Source organism: Mustela nivalis, assembly GCF_964662115.1.
Source record: "Mustela nivalis genome assembly, chromosome: 17".
Taxonomy (NCBI): domain Eukaryota; kingdom Metazoa; phylum Chordata; class Mammalia; order Carnivora; family Mustelidae; genus Mustela; species Mustela nivalis.
Window position 1 is genome coordinate 46293304 of NC_139036.1, and position 27366 is coordinate 46320669.

Sequence of the window (27366 nt, forward strand, 5' to 3'; positions counted from 1 at the left end):
TCTTTTTTCCCTTATGTCCCTAGCTCCACTACCCTCTTTCCTCATTCAGTTGATTACCAAATATTATTTTTATTGATATTTTGACTTAGTGTAGAATATGTTTTGTGTTGGAAATTGAAGGGGAATGTGGCTCTTGTTAGAATATTATATTGCTAGGAATTGCATTAAATGTGTAGATTGCTTTAGGTAGCATAGACATTTTCACAATATTTATTCTTCCAATCCAGGAGCATGGAACATTTTTCCATTTCTTTGTGTCTTCCTCAATTTCTTTCATGAGTACTTTATAGTTTTCTGAGTATAGATTCTGTGTCTCTTTGGTTAGGTTTATTCCTAGGTATCTTATGGTTTTGGGTGCAATTGTAAATGGGATTGACTCCTTAATTTCCCTTTCTTCTGTCTTGCTGTTGGTGTAGAGAAATGCAACTGATTTCTGTGCATTGATTTTATATCCTGACACTTTACTGAATTCCTGTATAAGTTCTAGCAGTTTTGGAGTGGAGTGTTTTGGGTTTTCCACATATAGTATCATATCATTTGCGAAGAGTGATAATTTGACTTCTTCTTTGCCGATTTGGATGCCTTTAATTTCCTTTTGTTGTCTGATTGCTGAGGCTAGGACCTCTAGTACTATGTTGAATAGCAGTGGTGATAATGGACATCCCTGCCGTGTTCCTGACCTTAGTGGAAAAGCTTTCAGTTTTTCTCCATTGAGAATGATATTTGCGGTGGGTTTTTCATAGATGGCTTTGATGATATTGAGATATGTGCCCTCTATCCCTACACTTTGAAGAGTTTTGAGAGGGTGGGATTATGGACATTGGGGAGGGTATGTGCTTTGGTGAGTGCTGTGAAGTGTGTAAACCTGGTGATTCACAGACCTGTACCCCTGGGGATAAAATATATGTTTATAAAAAATAAAAATTAAAAAAAAAAAGAATATTATATTGCCAGTTTTCTAAAAATACTCATTCAGGTTTTGACTTTGACACTCCATACTAGCTTTTTTTTTTTTTTCTTTTACAAAAGTTAAATCTCATTTTGTTAAATCTAATCGCCAATTTTTTGTTTTCATCTTCTTTACCTCGAGCAGTTTTTTTCTTCAAGTATTATTTATGTACAGTGTTGCATTAGTTTCAGGTGTACAGCATAAGGATTCAACAACTATTCTTGTTTTAATTTAATATGTTTACTCGAAATTTTTCTTGTGTTTTCTGTGACATTGTAATCTTCTAATTTCTCTCCCACCTTACTGGCTCCTCCTTTTTTTTTTTTAATTGAGATTTAATTGACATGTAACATTGCATAAATTTAGCCATACAAAGTGCTGATTTGATACACTTATATATTGCAATATGATCACCACCATAGTGTTAACTAACACCTTCCTCACATTATGTAATTACAATTATCATTTTCCTTTTTGTGGTGAGAACACTAAGATTTAGTTAGAAACTTTCAAGTACATAATACAGTATTGTTAACTATAATCACAATGCTGTGCATTAGATCCCCAGAACTACTTCATCTTCTAATTGTAAATTAGTACCTTTTAACTACATCTTCCCAAATTTTCCACCTGGTAACTACCATTCTACTCTTTTTAAAAAATGTAATTAATTAACTAGTTAATTAATTATTTTTTAGTTCTTTTTAGATGTGAGACCTTACAATATTTGTCTCTCTCTGTCTGCTTCATCTTACTAAGCATAGTGTCCTTAAAGTTCTTCCATATTTTCACTAATGTCAAGATTTCCTTCTTTCTTTCTTTCTTTCTTTTTTTTTAAATTTATTTGACAGAGAGAGATCACAAGTAGGCAGAGAGGCAGGCAGAGAGAGAGGAGGAAGCAGGCTCCCCACCGAGCAGAGAGCCTGATGCGGAGCTCGATCCCAGGACCCTGAAATCATGACCTGAGCTAAAGGCAGAGGCCTAACCTACTGAGCCACGCAGGCGCCCCAAGATTTCCTTCTTTCTTAATAGCTGAGTAATATTCCATTGTAAAATTGCTCTTCTTTTTTGGTCTTCTTTGCTGGCTGCTTCCTTTCTGGCTTATTTTTAAATGTTAGCATGATCCCCGAATCCATTCTGAGTCCCATTCTCTAAGCCTCTTCCCGAATAATCTTACTACTTTAAATATCTCTGTCCTTTTGACTCCCCATTTATCTCATACTTAATAAGTATTAAAAGGAATTCTTGCTCTCCAATAATCTTACTCTTTCCCAAGTCTCTCTTATCTCAGTTTTTGATGCCAATATCCACCCAGTTGCTCAGTTCTCAAACCTAGGAGTTCTTCATGGACCCAGTCTCTGATTCACCACAAAATAATCTCAACTTTGGGGCACCTGGCAGGTTCAGTTGGTAGAGTGTGTGGCACTTCATCTCTGGGTCGTAAGTTTGAGCTCCACATTGGATGTAGAGATTACTTAAAAATAAAATCTTAGGGGTGCCTGGGTGGCTCAGTCATTAGGTGTCTGCCTTCAGCTCAGGTCATGATCCCAGGGAAGCCTGCTTCTCCCTTTCCCACTTCCCTTGCTTGTGTTTCCTCCCTCACTGTATCTCTCTGTCAAATATATAAATAAAATCTTAAAAAATTAAAATAAATAAAATCTTAAATATTCTGAGCTTCATTCTCAAAGCACATCTTTTTATTTGTCTAGTTCTCATTTTCTTTATTACTATTACCCTTGTTGAAGCCACGGTCATCTTTTTCTCTGAACTACTACAGTAGCTTCCTAACTGCCTGATCTTCCGGAGAGTCCATTCTCCATTCCTCCCATGGTCTGCAATGGTAGATTGAAGAGAAAGTAAGATCCAGGGAAGTACTTTGAGGGGAGATGTAGAGCAAAAACAATTTAGTTCGTGTTTTTATCAGTTGGGCTTGTTTATGAACTCAGACTTCTATAAATTTGTATATTTCAATGCGAACTGCACTTTATAGTGATTACTCAGGGGTGGCATCACTATAATTTCTTGAAATATTTCAGAATCCTCGAAGATACACTAATTCTGATGTTAAATATTTTATTGTGTTTTAATATTTAAAGATTGGCAGGGGCGCCTGCCTGGCTCAGTCAATAGAACATGGGACTCTTGATCTCGGGGTTGTGAGTTCCAGGCCCACACTGGGTATAGGGATTACATAAAAACAAAATCTTAAAAAAAAAAAAAAAGAAAGAAAACTGGCAATCATTTATGCTGTATTTGTTATTACTATTAACCATGAAAACCTTAATTCCTGACTAGTCCCAATAATAGTTTACTATACTAACTTGTTGGACAAGCATGTTGTAAAGCTTGTGTGTTATCTACCCTTCAGTATTGCCTGATACTCTTGAAAACCTCCACAATTTAAGCAAAGAGAAGATGAATGTTTCTCACCTGTGGAACACTCTGTCTGGGATGAATAGTAACTTGAAAATAAAAGAATTCCAAAGTGCACTGAAATTAGCAACAGTTGATGGTAAGTATTTCAAATATTAAAATTAAAAGATATCTAAGAATATGGTTCGATCTTCTATCTTTATTTTTACTTGTATCTTGTATTTGGTTGATATGCCAATATACACATTTAGGAAATATAAAGAAAGCTCAGATTGTTTGTCCTACAGAAAAAATGTTAGTATCTAACTTATCATTACTCTGAATTGATCAAATATGCATTGACTAACCTTCAAGTTGTGTAACATGTTACTGGAAAATGGCATATTCCAGTGAACACAGAAGAGATTATTAGGGAATGTTAAAAGATCTGTTCTGGTTTTTTATTAACACTACTTGGGATGTCCATACAATTTGTTGAAATAGGCTTTTAATTTTTAATTTGGTAGAAAAACTCAACACCTAATGGTGGCTACCACTTCTACTTAGCAAATTAAAAAAAAAAAATTGAAACAAAACAAAAAATAAGTTCGAAAAAGTACTGTAAAACAAAGATCAAAGACCAAAATTTTAAAGATAAGACTGTCATTTACTGCTGATGTTCTGTAGGCAGGAGAGAGATAGAACGCAACCACAGGCAAACATTTCCACTCCCGCATCAAGTTACAAATGTATTACTGTACTCTTGTATGTGGAATGCTTATGCCAAACTAGCCTAGTAACAGAAGCATGCCTCTGGGGTCTTCGTCAAAGAACTGTCTTTCCCTGTGAGGATTAATTGCCCCTTTTTCTCCATTAAGCTCCTGTTTAAGTGATGCTGGTAATTTTGGACTTTAAGTGTGTTGATTGTTTTATTTATTGAGATATTTGAGATGAGGGTTAATCAAAATAGAAGGATACTTATGACTTGATAGTAGGGATCCACCCTCTCTTTCATTGCAAAGCTTCAGTTTCCCTTGAGAGAGTGAGTGGAAGTTGAAGGCAACATGTACCAGAGAAAGTATTATATAGCATTTATTTTAATCAGAACAATAATGTATCATTTTATGAGCTATAAAAATAACTCAGCTATCTATGAAATTACTTACTGTGATAATAAAGAATAAATATTATATCCTATTCATTATTATATACCTATAAAGCAAAAATGCAGTGTGTAAAATGTAGAACATTCTACCATCTAAATCCAAATACATGCATAATTTTGAAAACGTTTTGTGCCCCATCTGTCATACCATTTCTTCTCTTAACATTGGAACTTCAGCACCGAGATTTAATTCTTATTTTAATGCAGTGGTGTGCAAAGTTTTGAACCTTGTATTTTTGGCTTTGTATTTATATTTGGAGCTGTTAAAGCAGTAGAATTCTTTTCTTCTTTTTTTTTTTTTATTTTTTTTTATTTTTATTTTTTTTATTAAATTTATTTTTTATTTTCAGCATAACAGTATTCATTATTTTTCACCACACCCAGTGCTCCATGCAATTCGTGCCCTTTATAATACCCACCACCTAGTACCCCAACCTCCCACCCCCCACCCCTTCAAAACCCTCAGATTGTTTTTCAGAGTCCATAGTCTCTCATGGTTCACCTCCCCTTCCAATTTCCCCCAACTCCCTTCTCCTCTCTAACTCCCCATGTCCTCCATGCTATTTGTTATGCTCCACAAATAAGTGAAACCATATGATAATTGACTCTCTCTGCTTGACTTATTTCACTCAGCATAATAATTCTTTTCTTCTAAATGAATTCTTTCAGAGTACCTTAGTACATAAATCATAAAAGTTGAGTTTCTCTGATTAAAGTGTGGGAAATGACCAAGTGAACTGCTTAAGTAGCTCAACAGAGACCTAGAAACATGAAGAAGAACTTAAAAATTACTGACCTGGGGCGCCTGGGTGACTCTATTGTTGGACAGTTTGCCTTCGGGTTGGGTCATGGTCCCAAAGTCCTGGGATCGGGCCGCATCGGGCTTCCTGCTTGGCGGGAGGCCTGTTTCTCCCTCTCCCATTCCCCCTGCTTGTGTTCCTGCTTTCGCTGGCTCTCTCTCTGTCAAATAAATAAAATCTTAAAAAAAAATTACTTACCAAGGATATTCTTTTTTGACCATGGTGTGTTAAAAAGGAAAAAAATGGTTTAGGTTCCCTCTACTTAGTGAGATTGAATTATTACTTCTTGGTTATTGATGGTATTCTGTATTGACTCATTAATATTTCAGAGTATATTTGAAGTTTTTAAAAAATATTTTAAAAAAATATTTGATTTGTCAGAGAAAGAGAGAGAGATACAGACAGACAAGAAGGGGGAGGGGAAGGCAGAGGGAGAAGCAGGCTCCAGCTGAACAAGGAGCCGGATGCAGAGCTGGATCCCCGGATCCTGGGATCATGATCAGAACTGAAGGTGGACACTTGAAGCCCCCCAGGTGTCCCTAAAAAATATTTTTACGGTGGTTACAAAAAGGCATTGAAAAATAGAAAAGGCATTTATCGTTTAGCAAATTTAGAAATACTTCTTCAATATCTCATTTTATAGCACCTGTATTCTATCCTGTGACCATAGACTATAATAATTCTAAATCCTTGTGCTAATTTCCCTGCTCCTGACTGGGAAAGTAAAGCCTCCTCTGCCTCCTGTGTTTGTCACTTTTGCTTTCTAGTATCTGTGTGTTCTTTGTAAGAAATGAGTGTAAACATGTGTTAGAAATTATAGAACCATCTGGCATTGGAAAAATCTTTAAAGTTAATCTGGTACAGTATTTTTATCTGTAAACATTTGAAAGGTTAAACTAAAATTGAGGTTTGTCTCTTAGTGTTATCTCTAGGGATATGGATTACACAGTTTCTCTTGATTGATGGATATTGAAAACAGCCTTTCTCCTATAATCTTAAGGTTTATTTATTCCATAAAGTTGATCTTTTGGATAGTCAACAATATGAAAAGGAAATACGAGTACATCAAATGATTTACATTTTTAGAGATTGCTGCATTGGATCTTGAATTTTGCTTAGTAAGGCTGATCTACTAAAAATGTTTGAACGTAATAATATAAAAATGTTTTTCTTTCAGAAGGTGATGAAGTGCAAATAGAAGAATTTGGAAAAGTGGTAAAGGATATGCGTGATGCCTCCAGGTTAAAAGGTAAGTACTAGATTATTTGTGACTGTTAAATTTACTTTTATTGAATGGATGTCTTTTTGTTTTGTTTTTTAGTGTTTCTAGTTCTAATTTCTGGTTAACATGTTGGCATTGATCTGTTTTAAAGCAGGTGAAACTTGGTTTTGATTAAAAATTGACAGCTTCCTTGATGAAAGAAAAAAGGCTTTTTCTGGAATAGGGTCTGTGTAATGCTATTTTAAATCCCTTTTTTGGATAAAAAAAATCCTTTTTTTGTATTTGGGCTTTATATAAAGTCAGTTACTGGCTTTAAATTTTTTCAGATATGATTATTTTCTGTATCATTTTAAGCCTCAGACAGGATTCTACCTACTGTATAGGCTTCTATATTATTCAATAAAATTTCTCAGGAATCTTCTATTGCTTCCTTTAGTAGACATTCCTTATGTTCCTTTTCTTGTTTTTTATTAAAGCACAGGAGAGACCATGTACATTTTGGTAGCAAGGGTAATTTTTTACTACTTGATTTCTATTTTTGCTTAAAAATTAAAACAGAACTAAAACCAGTGAAGATTATACTTGTGGAGTTTGTGTACTTTTTTGTTTAGAAAACATTTAGACTTAATGTCATTTATTTGAATAACCACTAAATGATGATTAATGATTATTAATTAATTATAAAACTTAATGTAATTTATTTGAATAACCACTTATGATTATTTGGTCAATAAACATTATCAGGAAAAGAATAAAACACAGGTATATATGTTGGAACACGATCTGGATCCCTGCCAATGTGACTGGGGTCCTGTGAGATCCTGTGAGAAAACTCCAGGAGATGGAGGGCAAGAGTCTTCCTGGCTGACACCTGGTATAAACAGGGGAGGATCCTGGGAGTGCTTTCACGTCCTCCTTGAGGTGGATCTGATTAAGTGTGGAGAATCCTTAACTTGCTCTTGTTATTTAAAGCTAAGAGATAATTGTTGTTGTTGTTGTGGTTGTCGTTGGCTTGTGGCACTTGATTGCCTACACGTAGCCCAGCCCACGTCCTGCATGTAGCTCACATCTCACACGCAGTTCATGTCCTGCACGTAAATCTATATCCTGTTTGTAACTGGATCTTGTGAAAAGTATAAAAGAAATGATTGTAAGAAATAAAGTTACCTACTGATCATCCCTCGGTAGTCTTATTATTTTGGCTCCAATCACCAGGATCCCCACCTTGCGAAGGTGACCATATATTTAGGGAAACAGATACAGAGAAATTTCTGTGTATAAAGAAGTAGACAAGTCTCAGATTTTCAATAACCACTCTGACCTGCATAGGAAATTTCTGACAGTATTGTTTCTCTTTTAGGTTAAGAAAAGTGTTTAATAAGTCTCTGTTGACATAAATATGTTACCTAGGTTACATAACATAATTAATGTCAACATAGTACAGTTAGCTGAGCTCCAGGAAACAATGCATAGAGGTAGAAAAGAACACAGGCCATGGGGTATGATATATGGTGGTTTGTGGTTTTTTGACTTACCAGCTGGGTAATCTTTGTAGGCCATTCTGATTTCCTCATCTTTAAAACAAGGGAGCTAATGAAATCCTGTTTGTCATAGAGTTGTCAGGTTCAAGAGCAAAAACACATGTAAAGCATATGTATAACCTAATTATTAGGCATATATTATATACTTGTTAAATGGTAGTTAATTTTGAAATCAGATAGCAGAGCTCAGAAGGAGACTCGTATTCAGGACAGTGAATGAGGAGGAAGGAAAATTTTTTGAAATTAAGCCATTGGAAAAGAAGAACAGATATAGTTTAAGTACCTGAATCTGGGAAATGGTCACAATCGTTAGGGGAATGTCACTGGAATCTGTCACCTAGTGCAGTATAAGGCCAATAACTACAAGGAAGAGTTAGGAAGCACCCCCTAGAATACAAGTGTTAACGTAGCAGGCCTGAAGCTGCCCTCTTTAGAAAAACCTGCTTGCAAGGTTGACTGGCTGGCCCATGAGAACTTGGCTTTCAGAATGTTCACTTCAATAATAATGGATAAGGTTAGTTTACTGTGCCTGGACTATTTGTTGGCGAACTTGGAGGGACCTTGAAAATGGGCATATTGTGAATACAGTTCTATGCTTTCCTTCAACACCGCATAATTATAAAGGATTATGGTGAGGTGTCTGATCTTTTACTTTAAGATTTTAGTGGTGGGGCAGCCAATTCTAGGTAATGATGAAGATTAAGTATAGCCTTTGGTTTGGATGATTTTGGAAGGTAAGTGAAGACTTTTTGAACTGAAGAGGTCAAGGTCATCCTTATTATCATCAGATGACAGCAGGAAATGGGGTTGAGGGAGGATTATGAACAAGGTGCCAAGATCCTCAGAGATGGTGAAAGTGCGCTCAGACAGTAGTAGATGATGGTGTCAGAAGGGTGGTGTAGGTGAATGAAAGGCCTGAACCTCAGACAAAGGGCTAAGGTTTGACTGAAGGTGGACCTAAAGTAGCCTGACAGCAGCAGCAGAAATTTAGGGGTGCTTCTCTGCTTCCTGGCCTTATGGGGAGCTTGGGACGATGAGCAGCCTCCACCCAAGATGGTTTTGCAAAGAAACCATATTTTAAAGGAAACCAAGTATTAGTGAAAATGAAGAAACAGAACTGATGCAGGTTTTTAGGTGCCGGCAAAGCTCAGATTGCCATTTTCAGTCACCTCCCCATGATGTTAGGACAGAAAGTGAGGCAGGTTCAAAGGTGCTAAGGAGCTGTGATTACTATTTATAGCTAGTTCCTGATGGCTTTAGTAATAGTAATAGTAGTAGTAGTAGTTATTTTATTGCTATTAATATGACATTTATTAAGTACTTGCCATATATCTAGAATTGTTTTGTTTTTCATACATCATCATATTCAATTTCCACATTAACCCTGTGAGGTAGATAGTATTACTATCTTATTTTAGATATAAGACTACTGAGTTTTATAGAGGGGTTAAGTAGTAATAATTTGATCAAGGTCACACATTTCCAGGTGACAGATCCTGGAGCCAGGATATGAATGCAAGTCTATCTGACTTAACACTGCCTCCTTTGAAAGGGTTGGAAATGAAACAATTCCAGAAGCCAGGGTACAACTGCATCGTGATAGAATTGGGGGAAAAAAACCAAACTAATGAGTCCTTGTGATACTTGTGTTTCATATTTTGCATTTCTCATGATTCTGAAATTCATTTCACCTCATTCAGAATGAGTTAATTTTGTTGGCTACCATTACAGCTTCATGGTAAAATAACTACTTTATGCGATTGCAGTGAAATATTCAGCTATATGAATCATTTTGGTTGTGCCAATTTTATGTTAGCGCCAAAGAAACATGATGGACCAAATGTATTGTGTTGCTGGACTTAGAATTCCCTGAGGCCTGGGTTCTTCACTGAGATTTCTTATTCTTCAATTCAGGATGTGATAATAAATCTCAGACTGCCACTGACAAAAGTCTTTAGTGATAGCTACCATTGTTTTTTAAATCAGAGGTTAGTTCATTTACCAAATAACTTTTTTCTATTTCTAGAGTTACAGAACATTGTTTTAGCCCTTGATGCGCTTGAAGGTGACATGATACCTGTGAAGAACTTGGAGAGCTTTCTAGGAAATATTGGGATTAAGTCACCTGAAGAGGAGGTAGAGAAAATTCTTAAATCAGATTTTGTTTCTGGTAAGCATTTAAATATTACTATCAGTTTTGTTTGTTTGTTTGTTTGTTTTGGATAGGAGACCCTGTATGAAAGTGTGCAAGGTCTTTGTTTAGGTAAATGGCGTCCCTTTATTGAGCAAATATCTGTAGGTATTTGCTTGTATTACTGTAAAGGTCTTGAAAGGGAGCCTTTCTTCTTTCACATTCCTCTTTTGCAGTTAGGAGAATACTTTTTAACAGCAGGTCAAAAATTTATGAGAAGTGGGCTTGGAAATTCCAGCTCTTTGAATAGAAAACCTAGCTTTGCCACTTTGCACCAAGTGAAGTTATTGGACTTATAACTTTCTTGGTATTTTAATTCCCTTATAGGTAAAATCAGAACTATTGTATCTACAGCCTTATAAGGTTAATTGCAAAGCATAATAGGTGAAAATGAATCCAAAGTATCTTGTATGCTGATTTTTATTTTTTTATTTTTAAAGATTTTATTTATTTATTTGACAGAGAGAAATCACAAGTAGATGGAGAGGCAGGCAGAGAGAGAGAGAGGGAAGCAGGCTCCCTGCTGAGCAGAGAGCCCAATTCGGGACTCGATCCCAGGACCCTGAGATCATGACCTGAGCCGAAGGCAGCGGCTCAACCCACTGAGCCACCCAGGCGCCCTGCTGATTTTTATTTTTATACTAGCTTTTTATTTTTATACTAGCTTTTTAATATAACCTTGTCCAGGGATTCTTGTTTATCACCTCTTTCTTTCTTTCTTCCAGATGAAAACATGGTGAATGTTAAAGATTGTATGAAGGCTTTGAAGGACAACCAGAAATTTTCCAATTTTATTGGTAAGAGCTTTATGGTAAAACTGCTGAATGGCCACAACACAGGACTCGTTTAAAGGTCACTCGTTTAAAGGTCAAACACTATATTTGGTGCTTAAATCTTCTTTGTAGTAGTATCTGTGCCAGATGTTTCTTTTATTAATATTTGAGCATTTGTACGTATGGCAAACTTTACTACAATTTTTTTCATTTAAGAATTTTTACTTGAGGGGCACCTGGGTGGCTCAGTCTGTTAAGCATCAACTCTTGATTTGGTTCAGGTCATAATCTCAGGGCCCCTGAGATTCCCCCCAACATGGGATCAAGCACATGCATGCTCTCTTTCTCTGAATAAATAAATAAAATCTTTTTTAAAAAAAGAATTTTTACTTCAGTGGAAAGGATTGGGAAAATCATGAGGTTGTAATGTTTTCTAATAACTGAATAAAAAATCTTTGTTATATAATAATGGCAATTTTAAAACTGTTATAAAAAATATAGTGACCAGAAAGGTAAGAAATATAAAGCACTAAGGCTCTTGTAATGTCACCCTCTGAAAGTATCCCTGTTGAAGTTTAGTAAGTATTCTTTTAGGCTTTTTTACTTGCATCTGTGAGTATTTGTGTGTTCTTAAATTGTTATTTAAAAATTAAATTACTGTGTTATATTCCACAACTTGCTTTTTAAAAGAAATTAATAGTGTATCTTAGATATTATTCCATGTTCCATTATATCATATAAACTACCTCATTCTTTTTAAGGGCTGCATAATATTCCATTATGGGGATGTACTATAATTTTATCCACAACACTCTTCTTTTTTTAAAGATTATTTATTTATTTATTTGACACAGAGAGAGAGAGATGACAAGTAGGCAGAGAGGTGGGCAGAGGGGGAGGGGGAACCAGGCTCCCTGCTGAGCAGAGAGCCAATGCAGGGCTGAATCCCAGGACCCTGAGATCATGACCTGAGCTGAAGGCAGAGGCTTAACCCACTGAGCCACCCAGGTGCCCCATACACTCTTAATGATATTTAGGTTATTGCCAACTTTTAGCCATTCAAACATTTTGATGAGCATCCTTGAATGTATATATGTGCACAAAGTTTTCCTGGTGGATAAATTTGTCAGCAGTCACAGTGCTAGACTGAAACATACGCAGATATAAGATGTTAATAGCTATTGCTTAATTATCCTGCCAAAGGGTTGTAAAAATTCACTTTTATCAATAATGGGTATTAGTTATTAAAAATTTTGCCAGTAAAAATTTTTATTATTATTTTAATATACACTTCTTTAATGACTAGTGAGGTAAAACACATTTTTCATGATTGTCAAGTGTGCTTTGATTATATTTTAATTAGATTGTCTTTCTCATATGAATATGAATTCTTAAATAGCTCTTTATGTATTAGGGACATTAATGTTCTGTCCTATCTATTGAAGTTTTTTCCTAGTTTATTATTCATCTTTGATTTTGATGGGTTGCTTTTTGCTATCTTTGGTGTTATTTTGTCGGTGTTTGTAGTTTTAATTCTCCTAGGAAAAATATTTTTTTCGGGTGTTTTATTGGAATACAGCCCTATGCAGTGATAATTCTTTTGATTTTTTTGAATCTGGTTATTTTCTCATTCTTAAATTTGCATATATATAACCTTAACTTTTTCTATGTTTAGTAACAAAACATTTTAATTAGCTGTCTTTTTAAAGCACTATCTCTTAGATTTATCTTTAGTATTTCTGTTTATAGTTAAAAAATTAATTTCTGCTTTTGTCTTAAGTCCTTTCTGTTGTTCTCTTATGCCGATTTTATAGCTTTTCTAAGTTATTTAAATTATTAATTTACCCTTTTTTCTTACTGGACATTAAATGTTTAAGCCTATCATTTTCATTTTAGTAAAATTTTGTATCTAACAGTCTTTGTTTATCATCGTTGTTATTGTCTAAATATTTTCAGTCATGTTTTGATTTTCCCCTTAATGTAAGAGTTGTTTAAGAGAAAACTTAAAATTTTAAAGCAATTTGAATTTCATTATTGCCCTATCTTTGTTGTTTATTTTTAGTTTTATTTTATTGTGGTCAGAGAATGCAGTCTGTAGTTAGAGGTCTTGATAGCTCATTAGATTTGGAGTTTCTTCAATTATTATATATTTATTTAAAAACTACATTAATGGCTTCCAGGGACAGGCTAATGGCAACACAGACTCATCCTACTATTTGTCTTGGAAATCCTTATGACCTTTTGAAGCAGCCCATTCCATAATTTTGGACAGCTGTGGAATTAGTCAATTATTCCACATATTTTGTGGAAATCCTGCCTTATAATTCCATTCCCAAACCATATTTAACATTTGGACTCTTCCTCCTATCAGTGGCCTCCAGTGATATGAAGAGAACTCTTATATTTTCTTTGTTTCATATCGAATCATCTTTTCTCTAGACTCACATTTCCCTTCAGCCCTTGCTCATGTGTCCTATTTTTGAAACGTTTTACCAATAACTAATGACTAAATCATGGAACAACAGAAAGAGTTAAATACTACCTCTACATAAACTGGCTAATTTAAAGTAATTTATTATACATTTCTCTTAATGAATCCCAAGAGATGATTTTTTGGATATATACTTTAGAAATGAAGGGTTTAAAAAAAAAAGATTTAGGGGCGCCTGGGTGGCTCAGTGGTTTGGGCTGCTGCCTTCGGATCGGGTCATGATCTCTGGGTCCTGGGATAGAGCCCCGCATCGGGCTCCCTGCTCCGCAGGAAGTTTGCTTCCCTCTCTCTCTCTCTCTCTCTGCCTGCCTCTCTGCCTACTTGTGATCTCTGTCTGTCAAATAAATAAAATCTTTTAAAAAAAATAAATAAAAAAATAAAGATTTTATCTATTTATTTGAGAGAGAGAGCCAGTGTGGGGAGGAGCAGAGGGAGAGAGAATCCCAAGCAGACTCCATGCTGAGTTTGGAGCCCAACATGGGGCTCTGTCCCAAGACCTTGAGATCATGACCTGAGCTAAAATCAAAAGTCAGCTGCCCAGTTGACTGAGCCACCCAGGTGCCCCTGAAGTTTTGTTTTGCTTTTTAATTAAGGGAGGTCAGGCATGGATTTCCTAATCTAGATGTTTTATGTTAATGTGCTATGCATAATAGGCTTTGCTGATCCTCTAAATTGGGTGAAATGAGGTGACAAGATTAAAAGGTGGAGGGAAGGAAAGTGGAAAAGGAAAGATTGGGGTGTGAGAGCAGTTGTGAAGAATGGAGGATGTTTTTTACTGAAATTGTGAGCTCATTATTGATAACTAGAGAAACTCTGGTGTACTTTTTTCTTCATACAGGAATAGGCCACCCAGAACCCAGAGTTTTAACAAGAATAAAGATGAGGGGCTATAGAAAACTATAGTGGAGAATGGATTGCTCTATTTATTTAAATGCCACATATGCGTAGTGGCTGCCATTTTGGATAGTGCAAACCTCAGAGAGTCCATCAATTTTACTGTTATGTTCCAAAGACTTGGATCCATGGGTTGAAGTACATGTTGAATGTATATTTTCTGTGTTTGTAGCATTGAATGATATCATCAATACATTGGATTCTATGGAAGAAAGTGATCAGTCTGATAAGGACAAATATGCAGATGTACCTGGAAATATCAGTGAAATTTATTTCACTGATAATAGTCTTCAAAAAATACTGGATGAGTCCATTGTTGAGGGTGAGTTGATTGAACAACTTGTAATAAAAATTTCTTCTAAAACTTCATCCAAGGATTTTTAAATATTTTACCAAAATACTAGTTAAATGTTAATAATTAGTTCCTAATGATATTTAGTTAATATTATAATATTTAGTTCCTAAATAATACCATAAATGTATTGAAATGTGATTTACTGCAGACCAAATTTAGGGATATACCTTATATTCTGTATCCACAGATATGTCCATTTAGTTATTACAGTATCAAATTCCTGGATGATCTCTTGGACTAGATTGTAAAGTTGGTCTCAAGTATTTATATATGTTGTTGTATGGCTTTGAAATATTTCTTTCTAGAGTAATTTCATTTAAAAGTTAATCCCTTTCCTTCTATGAACTTTAGAGAGGTCTTAATTATTTTCTAGCTTTTTTTTTTTAAGATGAAAGGCCCTTTGAAAAGTACAAGTTATTGTTGAACAATTAAAACATTTTTCTATGTAACACTCATATGTAAATGTTGAGCTGCTCTTTGCTCTATTTACAAAGAATTTACCTGACCCATCTATATTCTCAGCTGGGATATATCCAGATGGACTTTATCCATATTTGGAAAGCCATTTCTTGCCTTTAAATTTAGTTTCAGCTAAAAAATAAGGTCAGATCTGTCTCTCAGGGAATAATTGGCAGTGTGTGAAGGCCATTTAGATTGTCAAAACTGATGGGTGGAGGACTGCTGGCATGTAGTGAGTAGAAGCAAGAGATGCTGCTAGCCATCCTACAGTGTCTAGGATAGTACTCCCCCAAATAATTATCAGGACCCATATGCAATTTTGCTGAGGTTGAGAAATCCTGTTTTAGAATTATCTTATAAAATTGCCAAACCTACTATTTTTTAAAGTACATTTTAATAGCTTAGTTTTTTTTTTTTAAATCTTGCTTAGAACAAGTAAACAAATTAAGGTAAATATAATGTGTTTTTATTCTAACCTCCTTTTGTTTTAAGGTAATATCTGGACTAGTTGTGGGTTATTCTAAATGTCTCTCTAGTTGTAATATGGTTTATCTATGCAGATGGACATATTTTATTTCTATCACTTGTCCCTCAAAGAGATCTCTGTAGCAATTTGCATTTTTGTAGAAAGTGTATAGAATGTAGGGTGTAACAGCAGCTTGTCCTTAGGAGAAGCTCCATGATTAGATAGATAGGTAAGCAAGCAGAACTAGAGAAGGACAATCCAGACTAATAAACATTTTATTGAATATATGGGCCTGGAGATGAACCTGCCCATTTGGGAGAAAGGAAACATTTATGACATTAGAATCTCAGTCACTTTTAAGGAGCTTGGTGGAGGTTGACAAATCCATGGGCTCAAAGAAGTAAGAGGAGGATGAATAGAAAAAATATTTTGGAAGCCAGTGGATGATTTTGAGAGGAAGGGAATGGTCAATGGGATATGTTACTGAGAGATGAAGTATTTAGTCTAGGCTTTCTTTCAAACTGGATAAAATCAGGATGCTGTTCCTTATGGCATAATCTCTGTAAATTTGCAGATTTTAAGAAAGAGGCTTTGTCTTCAAATCTGAGACTACCAAAAGCAGATGGTAAGAACTTTATATGTGTATAAGAAAACATTCCCTATAAAAGAGTTACTCTTTAGGAATCATTGCCAGGTGCCAATGGATTCCTAGTCCATTTTCCCCACTCCAGCCAGAGTAATATTTTTTTCAAAAAAGTAATCTGATTATGTCAGATTACTAGATCTACTAGATACTACATATCCTAGATCTCCCTATTTATAACTCTTTTAAACATTTTCCATTGCTGTTAAAGATCAAAATCCATCCTATATGTCCTAGTCCTCTAACACAATCTTGTACCATTATCCTTGTTTTCTATACTTTCAAATACATTGCCTTTCTTTCATTTTCTTAGATCTCTCTTTTCCTCCCATCAAAAATCTTTTGCATATTTTATTCCCTGGAATATTTTTCCCCAACCCTCTTTGCCTAGTTCAAGTTTACTCATCTTTCAGATGCATGTCAGATTCCTCTAGGGGAGCCAATCGTTATCTGCTAGTCTAGGTCGACTTCCTTTGTTAATATGCTTTCATTAAACCATGTCTCATTCATGGCATTTGTTTCATATTGTAAGTACTCATTCATATTTTTTAAATGATACTAGAAACACTCATTATATTTTACCTTACGAAGTAACAAAAATTAAGGGCATCTGCCTGGCTCAGTCAGTAGAGCATATGACTCTTGATCTCCGGGTTAGGAATTCAAGACCCTTATTGAGTATAGAGCTTACTTAGAAAAAAATAAAGTGGGACGCCTGGGTGGCTCAGTGGGTTAAGCCGCTGCCTTTGGCTCAGGTCATGATCTCAGGGTCCTGGGATCGAGTCCTGCATCGGGCTCTCTGCTCAGCAGGGAGCCTGCTTCCCTCTCTCTCTCTGCCTGCCTCTCCATCTACTTGTGATTTCTCTCTGTCAAATAAATAAATAAAATCTTTAAAAGAAAAAAATAAAGTAACAAAAATATTAAATAACTTAAATCATCTTAATTCATTAGGATCAAAATAATACAATTTTTAATGAAAAATTCTGAGTGTAGTGAACATACAATGTTAATTTGCTTCACGTGTACAACATAGTAATTCAGCTTCTCTATACATTATGCCATGCTCACCACAAATGTAACTACCATCAGTCACCATACAACGTGGTTACAATATCATTGACTATATTCCCTACACTGTGCCATGACATATTCATTACATAGCTGGAAGCCTGTCTCTCCCATTCCCCTTCACCCATTTTGCCCATCCTCCTACCGACCTTTTCTCTGGGCACCCATCAGTTTGTTCTCTGTATTTATAGGTCGATTCTGCCTTTTTTTTTTTAAGATTTTATTTATTTATTTGACACAGAGAGAGAGATCACAAGCAGGGGGAACAGCAGAGGGAGAGGGAACTCAATCCCAAGACCCTGGGATCATGACCTGAGCTGAAGGCAGACACTTAACCAACTGAATCACTCGGGCGCACTCTCTGATTCTACTTTTTGTTTTTTTATTTGTTTTGTTTTGTTTTTTTAAAGATTTCATTCATTTATTTGACAGACAGAGATCACAAGTAGGCAGAGAGGCAGGCAGAGAGAGAGAGAGAGAGAGAGAGAAGCAGGCTTCCTGCGGAGCAGAGAGCCCGATGTGGGGCTCGATCCCAGGACCCTGAGATCATGACCCGAGCCGAAGGCAGAAGCCCAAACCACTGAGCCACCCAGGCGCCCCAATTTATTTGTTTTGTTTTTTAGATTCGACAGATGAGTACAATTACATGGTATTTGTTTTTCTCAGTCTGACATATTTCCTTAGCATAATACCCTTAGGTCCATCCATGTTGGCAAAACGGCAAAAAAAAAAAAAAAAGTCTCATCCTTTTCCATGGCTGTGTCATATTCCATAAATATACCACATCTTTATTCATTCACCTACTTGAGATACTTTCATATCTTGGCTTTTGTAAGTAATACTGTAATACACATCGGAGTGCATATACCTTTTTGAATTAGTGTTTTTGTCTTCTTTGGGTAAATACCCATTGTGAAATTATTGGGTCATATGGTATTACTATTTTTAATTTTTTGAGGAATCTCCATATTATTTTCCTTAGTGGCTGTACCAATTTACATTCCACCAACAGTACACAAGGGCTCCTTTTTCCCCACATCCCTGCCAACACCTGTTATTTCTTATGTTTTTGATTCTAGCCATTCTGACAGATGTAAGGTGATAGATACCTCATTGTGATTTTGATTTGCATTCCCCTGAGATTAGTGATGTTGAATATCTTTTCTTGTGTCTGTTGGCCATTTGTAATGTTTTCTTCAGAGTCATCTGCCCATGTTAAAATATGACTATTTTCCAGTCATCGTTTTAATTCTTTGATTAATGATTCTTTTTCTTACATGCCTAGAAGAGTCATTGGACCAAGGACTACATCTCTACTTTGCTTCATATACTAGTATTGTTTCTCTAGATCCTGGCACAACCCTGGCTTTCAGCAGGCTTTTAGGAGTAGCTACTATTAATAATTAATATTATATGGGGCACCTGGGTGGCTCAATGGGTTAAAGCCTCTGCCTTCGGCTCAGGTCATGATCCCAGGGTCCGGGGATTGAGCCCCACATCGGGCTCTCTGCTCAGCGGGGAGCCTGCTTCCCCCTCTCTCTCTGCCTGCTTCTCTGCCTACTTGTGATTTCTCTCCCTCTGTTAAATAAATAAATAAAGTCTTAAAAAATAATTAATATTGGGGCACCTGGGTGGCTCAGTGGGTTAAAACCTCTGCCTTCAGCTCAGGTCATGATCCCAGGGTCCTGGGATCGAGCCCTGCATCGGGCTGTCTGCTCAGCAGGGATCCTGCTTCTTCCTCTCTCTCTGCCTGCTTCTCTGCCTACTTGTGATCTCTGTCTGTCAAATAAATAAATAAAAACTTAAAAAAAAATAAACCAGGCTGTGAGATGTCCAAGGGCAGAGAATCGATCTGGACACCATACCCAGTTTAAAAAAAAATTAATATTATACAATATTTACTATGTTAGGTATTTTTCTAAATCTTTTATGTTATCAACTCATATAATTATAAATATTTATGGAATGAATCAATGACAATAAAACTTTATTATCCCATTAGTCTCCTCTCTCATCACTTCTACATTTGTATTTATTCTGTAGCCATACTCCTTATTACAATTTAAACTGGCTCTATTTGCTTTTGGTTCCATATCTTTGTATGTGCTGTTTCCTTTCTATACATTTCCTGTCAGATATACTCAAATTTTTTTACCCTAAACTCATCTCAAATGTCACATAAGACTTTTCAGAGTTGTAGCTTAGGTGAACTGTCTCAGTGCTTTCATAATATCTTGTGCATATTTTTCTCATCATACCAACTGTATCATGTATTACCATTTTATTTATAGACATGACAGATTCAGTCTTTGTTTTCTGGGAATTCACAGGAAACTTTTTTACGGGAAAACTCTTTGATGAAAGGGCTGAAATTTTCATTATTGGTCTTGGTAGCTGCAAAAAAATTATTAGTACAATGAATAAAAGTCTTAAATGGTATTATGTTTTCTTTCCAGGTGAAGGTTTAGGTCTGTTGGTATAACACAATAATTTTCAGACTGTGGAAACATGCACAATGACTTCATTTTGGGATTAAGAGAGTGGGAAATGGTATTGATGAAAAATTGAAACACCCAATAATGATGTTTTATATTTTAAATTGGTGTGGTATCAACAGGACTACTCCATTTGGTTGTATGGGTTTTGCCTTGCGCAAAGATGCCTGGAGGTAGGGTACAAGCAGAGACTGAAACACACTCCATATTTCACTGTGCTCTTCATACTTGGACCACCAGTGCTAGATTTCAGCTGCCCAGAGCAAGGTGTGCTTCTTTGTAATAGATACATACAAAGGGGACCCTTTCTCAATCACACAAAAGCACAATAGAGACTAGTGGTGGCCCTGGGGATCAAGAGATTTAATCTCAAATTTTAGCCTTTTTTGTTTACTTTATCAGTTGATAGAAATCTATATCTACATGTAAGGGATTTAACTATTTAAGAAAAGCTTACAGCTCATTCAGTATTTAGTGGGTTAATGGATTCAGATAACTCATATTCTCTTTGGCATGTAATTTTTTGGTTTTAAATGCTGCTTGAAATAAGTGGGTTGTTGGAAAATATTTTGCTTTTTTTTTTTTTTTTAGTTAAATATATATGCTTAATTCGAGAATTCACCTATAATGGACTTTGGACAAACTATTTTGCACTTTTTCGAACATATTATCTTACATATATTTATTTATCTTTGTAGAGATTGAAGAAGCTACTCATATCTTGTCCAGTGTTGATAATGGCAAGATTGATATACCTAGCTTGGAGCATGCCCTGGAAAGTTTGAATGTCAGTTTGACTGAGGAGGACATCAGTGAAGCCCTCCAGCGTTGCGACATCAATGGTGAGGATTATTTTGGTGTGAGGTCCTTTTCATTTTTCCCTGTTAATGAGATACAGTCTTAGAGCATATATATGTGGGTAAAATGCTAAGGACAGTCACACTGGAGACTTAGGTTGATACAAATTAGAGCCAAAATAGTCTGCTAATTTAAATATTTATTGACCATATCTTTCTATTCACACTTATCTAGGTATATATGCTTATTTAGTAATTACTGTTCATTTCTTAAAAGCACGGGTGGGAAAATTCCATTGTAATAAAACAAAGACATGACACCAGCAGCTTCATTTTGATATGCAGTCTTTCTTCAGAGAAGATCACCTTCATCTGTCATTCTATAGTACTTGACTCATTCTGTTTTTTTAACCAAAAGAAATACCCCAAATTTCACTACATTTTAGAACAGTTATTGAGTTTTGGTCATTGTTTCTAAGAGAGCATATATTTATATGTGGTTTCCATTTTTAACTTCTTGTAGTATATACTTGATCTCCTTTCCTATATATATTCACTCTTAAGCGTCAAATCATGTGGGAACACTTTAACTTGGAGCTGGTAAGTTAAAATGGTTTTAGGTGGCTTTTTATTTGGGGTTTATCTTAACCAGCTTGTTTTTTCTATGGGAATCTGATGAGTGTGGGTTTAAGAGTACTCCTGAGCTTGGTTTGGTTATTGCCTTTACCAGGTACTCTAGATTTTTATTGACCTCAATCAATTTATATGTTTTGACCTGGGGTTTCTCATACCATGAGAGCAGTATCAATTTAGACTCCAAACCCACATGAGATTCAGGAGATCCTTCACAGGAGATTTTTTCCCCACTGCCTTTCAGAATTAGAAGATTTAGGTCTCCTTGTTGTTTACTTGGGCCAGTGAATACAGTGTTTTAATCTCCCTTTCACTGGATTGAGCTTCTTTAAGCATCCAAGGTTTTGTTTTTTTTTTAATTTTCTATATCTTTTAAATAAACATATAATGTATTATTAGCCCCAGGGGTACAGGTCTGTGAATTGCCAGGTTTACACACTTCACAGCACTCACTATAGCACATACCCTCCCCAATGTCCATAACCCCACCACCCTCTCCCTACCCCCCTCCCCTTGGCCCCCCTCAGTTTGTTTTGTGAGATTAAGAGTCTCTTATGGTTTGTCTCCCTCCCAATCCCATCTTGTTTCATTTATTCTTTTCCTACTCTTCAAACCCCCCACATTGCATCTCCACTTCTCATATCAGGGAGATCATATGATAGTTGTCTTTCTCTGTCTAGTTCTATCCATGTCGTCACAAATGGCAAGATTTCATTTCTTTTGATGGCTGCATAGTTTTCCATTGTGTATATATATACACCACATGTTCTTTATCCATTCATCTGTTGATAGACATCTAGGTTTTTTCCATAATTTAGCTATTGTGGACATTGCTGCTATAAACATTCGGGTGGGCGTGCCGCTTCGGATCACTACATTTGTATCTTTAGGGTAAATACCAAGTAGTGCAATTGCTGGAACCCCCTTTTTGAGGAACCCCCATGCTGTTTTCCAGAGTGGTTGCACCAGGTTGCATTTCCACCAACAGTGTCGGAGGGTTCTCCTTTCTCCGCATCCTCCCCAGCATTCCTGACTTGTTAATTTTAGCCATTCTGACTTTCTGACTGGTGTGAGGTGGTACTTCATTGTGGTTTTGATTTGTATTTCCCTGATGCCGAGTGATATGGAGCACTTTTTCATGTGTCTGTTGGCCATCTGGATGTCTTCTTTGTAGAAATGTCTGTTCATGTCTTCTGCCCATTTCTTGATTGGATTATTTGTTCTTTGGTTGTTGAGTTTGCTAAGTTCTTTATAGATTTTGGACACTAGCCCCTTATCTGATATGTCATTTGCAAATATCTTCTCCCATTCTGTCAGTTGTCTTTTGATTTTGTTAACTGTTTCCTTTGCTGTGCAAAAGCTTTTGATCTTGATGAAGTTCCAATAGTTCATTTTGCCCTTGCTTCCCTTGCCTTGGCAATGTTCCTAGGAAGAAGTTGCTGTGGTTGAGGTGGAAGAGGTTGCTGCCTGTGTTCTCCTCAAGGATTTTGATGGATTCCTTTCTCACATTGAGGTCCTTCATCCATTTTGAGTCTATTTTCATGTGTGGTGTAAGGAAATGGTCCAATTTCATTTTTCTGCATGTGGCTGTCCAATTTTCCCAATACCATTTTTTTAAGTATAATTTTTTTTTTATTTTCAGCATAACAGTATTCATTATTTTTGCACCACACCCAGTGCCCCGTGGAATGCCTGCCTTCTCTAATACCCACCACCTTGTTCCCCCAACCTCCCACCCCCTGCTGCTTCAAACCCCTCAGATTGTTTTTCAGAGTCCATAGTCTCTCATGGTTCACCTTGCCATCCAATTTCCCCCAGCTCCCTTCCAACACCATTTATTGAAGAAGCTGTTTTTTTTCCATTGGACATTCTTTCCTGCTTTGTCAAAGATTAGTTGACCATAGAGTCAAGGGTCTATTTCTGGGCTCTCTCTTCTGTTCCATTGATCTATGTGTCTGTTTTTGTGCCAGTACCATGCTGTCTTGATGATGACAGCTTTGTAATAGAGCTTGAAGTCCGGAATTGTGATGCCACCAACTCTGGCTTTCTTTTTCAATATTCCTTTGGCTATTTGAGGTATTTTCTGGTTCCATATAAATTTTAGGATTATTTGTTCCATTTCTTTGAAAAAAATGGATGGGATTTTTATAGGGATTTAAGCATCCAAGTTTTTTTTTTTTTTAAGATTTTATTTATTTGTCATAGAGAAGCGAGAGCGAGCACAGGCAGACAGAGTGGCAGGCAGAGGCAGAGGGAGAAGCAGGCTCCCCACCAAGCAAGGAGCCCGATGTGGGACTCGATCCCAGGACGGTGGGATCATGACCTGAGCCGAAGGCAGCCACTCAACCAACTGAGCCACCCCGGTGTCCCTAAGCATCCAAGTTTTATTTGGTATCTAAATTCAAACTCTCCAAGTAGCATGGACCCAAACTTTCTTTTATGAATATGCATGAATATTTAAATCAAGCACCTTGTCACTTTGGGATCTGATACGTATCCCCAAATAGTTATAGCCTCAGTACTCACTGTTTTCTACTCTTTTTTTTAATTTTTAATTTTTAATTTTTTATAAACATATAATATATTTTTATCCCCAGGGGTACAGGTCTGTGAATCGCCAGGTTTACATACTTCACAGCACTCACCAAAGCACATACCCTCCCCAGTGTCCATAACCACACCCCCCTTCACCCAACCCCCCTCTCTCCAGCATGTTTTCTACTCTTGATCTATGTGTCCACTTAACTTATTATTTCCTGTTCATATATCTTAGTAATGCATTTATAGAATATTGTATTTCATACAGCATCCTAGGGATTTGTGGTGTGATAGTTTCTGTGCTACCCAGCTAGCTATTTTGTTATGTTAAAGTCTCCTTAATGTAGTTGATAACTCTATATTTTCTCTTATGGTAGCATTATTGCGTCTTTCTTCAAGTGTGTGTGTGTGTGTGTGTGTGTGTGTGTGTGTGTGTTCGCGCGCGTGCGCACGCATGTGTCTGTGTGTGTCCTAATAGTTAACTTTGTGACCTCTGGCCTGAGACTACCTTAGTTCAAATACCACATCCTCTAGCACTTTCTGGCTTTTGTGACCTAGACAACTTATTTAATTTCTCTTGGCTTTCATCTTTTAAAGATAGTCATATCAAGTATACCCATGTTATAGAATTATTGTGAAGATTTCGGTTAATAAATGTAAAGCATCATAAAAGGATCCTTAGTCTGTATAAGGAACTGAACATTATGTAAGTTCTTTTTTCTCTCTTTTTTTTAATTATGTTTAATTAGCCAACATATAGAACTCAAGAAAATAAGCTGTTAAGATCATTAACTGTTCAATAGATGGTTCCTAAAAGTATGAAAAGTTATTTTGCAATAGTTTCAGTCATTTGAGATAGAAAATAAGGTAGAACGGAATTTTAAGTATTGTAAATAGAAACCTTTATGTAGAAATTCACAGTATCAGGTTTTTAATGTCAGCATGCTTGATTTTGACTTTACAGATAATAATGAAGTGAATTTAAAAGATTTCTTTGAAAGAATTAAAGAAAGTCCATCTTTCAAAGAGTCCACAGGTAAGTGAATAAACTGCATCAACAACCACAACCATTTGAAGGCATTGGAAAGCAACCAAAGCTGTCAGGATTTGTGGGGCTGTAAGATAAATACAAAGAGTGTGACTTGTAGCAGCAATAGCAGCTGTTGCTGCTTTTTGTCTGTTTTGTCTTTGTAACATGACTTAAGTGAAATAATGCAAATTTTGATGTAAACTTCTTTGTAATTTGTAATGCTTCATAGTTATTTCAGGGGCCACGTATGAAGTATTATGTAGCCAAAGGCATAAAGGTCGACCACTTAACATGTCAACTTGAAAGGTACATTAGTTAAGGGCATGGGTTTTGGAACTGCAGTGCCTGGACTTGAATCCTGGTCCTGCCACTTACTACCAATCTATTCCTTAGTAAATCACTTAGTCTCACTAACCTCAATTTCTTCATCTTAAAAATAGGGATAGTAATGCCCATCTTGGGATTATTATAAGGTTTAAGTAGGTAAAGTAGAAGTACTTAGAACAGTCTCTAGCACTTAGTAAGTTTTCAGTAATTGCTAACTATTATAATATACAATGGTTTTTAAAACTATACTAGTAGTTTCATGTAAAATTCTTTTATTCTGGGGCATGTGGGAGGCTCAGTCAGTTGGGCATCTGCCTTCAGCTCGGATCATGATCCTGTTGTCCCAGGATGGAGCCTGTGTAGTGCCTGCTCAGCTGGGAGCTTTCTTCTCACTCTCCCTCCCCCATCCCCACCCATGCTCTCTGATATACACACACACACTGTCTGTCTCTCTCTTCCAAATAAATAAAATCTTTAACAAATAATAAAATAAAATTCTTTTATGCAATCCAAGCTTAAGTGAAGGTAGATAATACACTCTTATATCTGCTGTTGAAATATTTGTTTTCTTCTTTTTTGCAGCTACACAGCTACTCTTAGCTACTACCCAAATTCTCCAGAATGATCTAATTGATGCCTCTGACCTTGAAGAATTTTTGATAAACAATGACTTTCATGCAGCTAATGTTTTACTTAATGAAGTATTAAGACATGAACCTGAACATGGTTAGTAGCTTGAATGCATCTGTGTTATAAAGGCCATCATCTACTAGAGGGGGTGGGAGATGTATGGATGGGATACACAACAATGGAAGGCATGCTGTGGGAGCTGCAGTGGGATGATGGAGGAACGCCAGTGCTACCCTGGTGTGCCAAGCCTGAGCCCTGTGAAACCAAATGGAGGGGTAAATCAGGTCCTACTTTATCTCTGTAGGTGGTGGTACTTGGGAGATGAGGTTACTTTGGCTGGCATGGGCAGTAGTCAATCAGAATGCCATGCACAGAGTAAAACAGAGTTCTTGAGGCCCTTTTCCAGGTATCAACCTGTTGGAAGGTGAACTGCTGATATCCAGGAATACCTCTGGTGGTATTGCACATGGTTTTGGGGCTCAGGGAAGCATATATTTATAAACATACAAAATAATTTCATTATTTTAATGATTGGTATTGTTGAATGTTATCTTTGCCGCATTTTCAAAAGAGAGGAACAGTAGTCTTTATTTTTCTCTGTAAGAGATTCCTCAGATGTAAGGAGAACTCAAAGGTGTACCCTAATGAGCCAAGAGTTTTATTTACGGGAAAGTTAAGGATTATTGATTTAATTTCTTAAATTATATGGAATTACAAAGAAAATATCATATTTTCTTGTTAATATTGGCAGTCTGTATTTTTATAGGAATTCATCCATTTCATGTGACTTTTCAAATTTTTTGGATAAAGTTGCCCTTGACCTCTACTTTTTATCTTTTTTGATGTCTGCGTGATCAGTAATAATATCTTCATTTTCATTCTCACATTCTCAATATAAGTGATTTGGAGCTTTTTTTTTTCCACACAGTCTCCACAGAATTTTTCTTTACCTTTTTGTAAAATTGAGATATAATGGACATAGAACATTGTGTAAGTTTAGGATATACAGTGTGTTGATTTGATACATATATATTGCAAATGGTTATCACTATGGTGTTCGCTAACACCTCTATCACACCACATGACTGTAATTTCTTTTTTTGTGGTGAGAACATTTAAGGTCTAGTCTCTTAGCAACTTTCGAGTATATAATACAGTTTTAGGTCAGCACAGCATTAAATTTCCAGAACCTACTCATCTTCTAACTGCAAATTTGCACCTTTTAACAATATCTCCCCAACTCACTGCTCCCCTGTAATTGCTGCTAACTACTATTCTACTCTGTTTCTATGAGATTGGCTTTTTTAGATCTACATATTAGTGATATATACAGTATTTGTCTTTGTCTGACTTATTAAGCATAAAGCCTTGAAGATCCATCCATTTTATTGCAAATGGCAGAATTTCCTTCTTTCTCATGCTGAAATAATATTACACTGTATATACATACCACATCTCTTTATTCATCTGTTGATGGACACTTAGGTTATTTCCATATCTTGGCTTTTGTGAACAATGCTGCAAAATATGTGGAAGTGTCGATACCT

At 36.1% G+C, this 27366-nt stretch overlaps 1 protein-coding gene across 1 annotated transcript in view; it reads left to right on the forward strand.

Moving 5' to 3' along the window:
• Positions 1-27366, forward strand: part of EFCAB13 (EF-hand calcium binding domain 13) — a 129784-nt gene that overhangs the window by 77672 nt on the left and 24746 nt on the right. The window contains exons 16-24 of the mRNA XM_082706479.1: positions 3318-3461; positions 6444-6515; positions 10056-10199; positions 10946-11017; positions 14551-14700; positions 16233-16283; positions 20563-20706; positions 24797-24868; positions 25772-25915. Of these exons, the coding sequence (XP_082562605.1) occupies positions 3318-3461; positions 6444-6515; positions 10056-10199; positions 10946-11017; positions 14551-14700; positions 16233-16283; positions 20563-20706; positions 24797-24868; positions 25772-25915 (993 nt within the window). The remainder of the gene's footprint in view (positions 1-3317; positions 3462-6443; positions 6516-10055; positions 10200-10945; positions 11018-14550; positions 14701-16232; positions 16284-20562; positions 20707-24796; positions 24869-25771; positions 25916-27366) is intronic.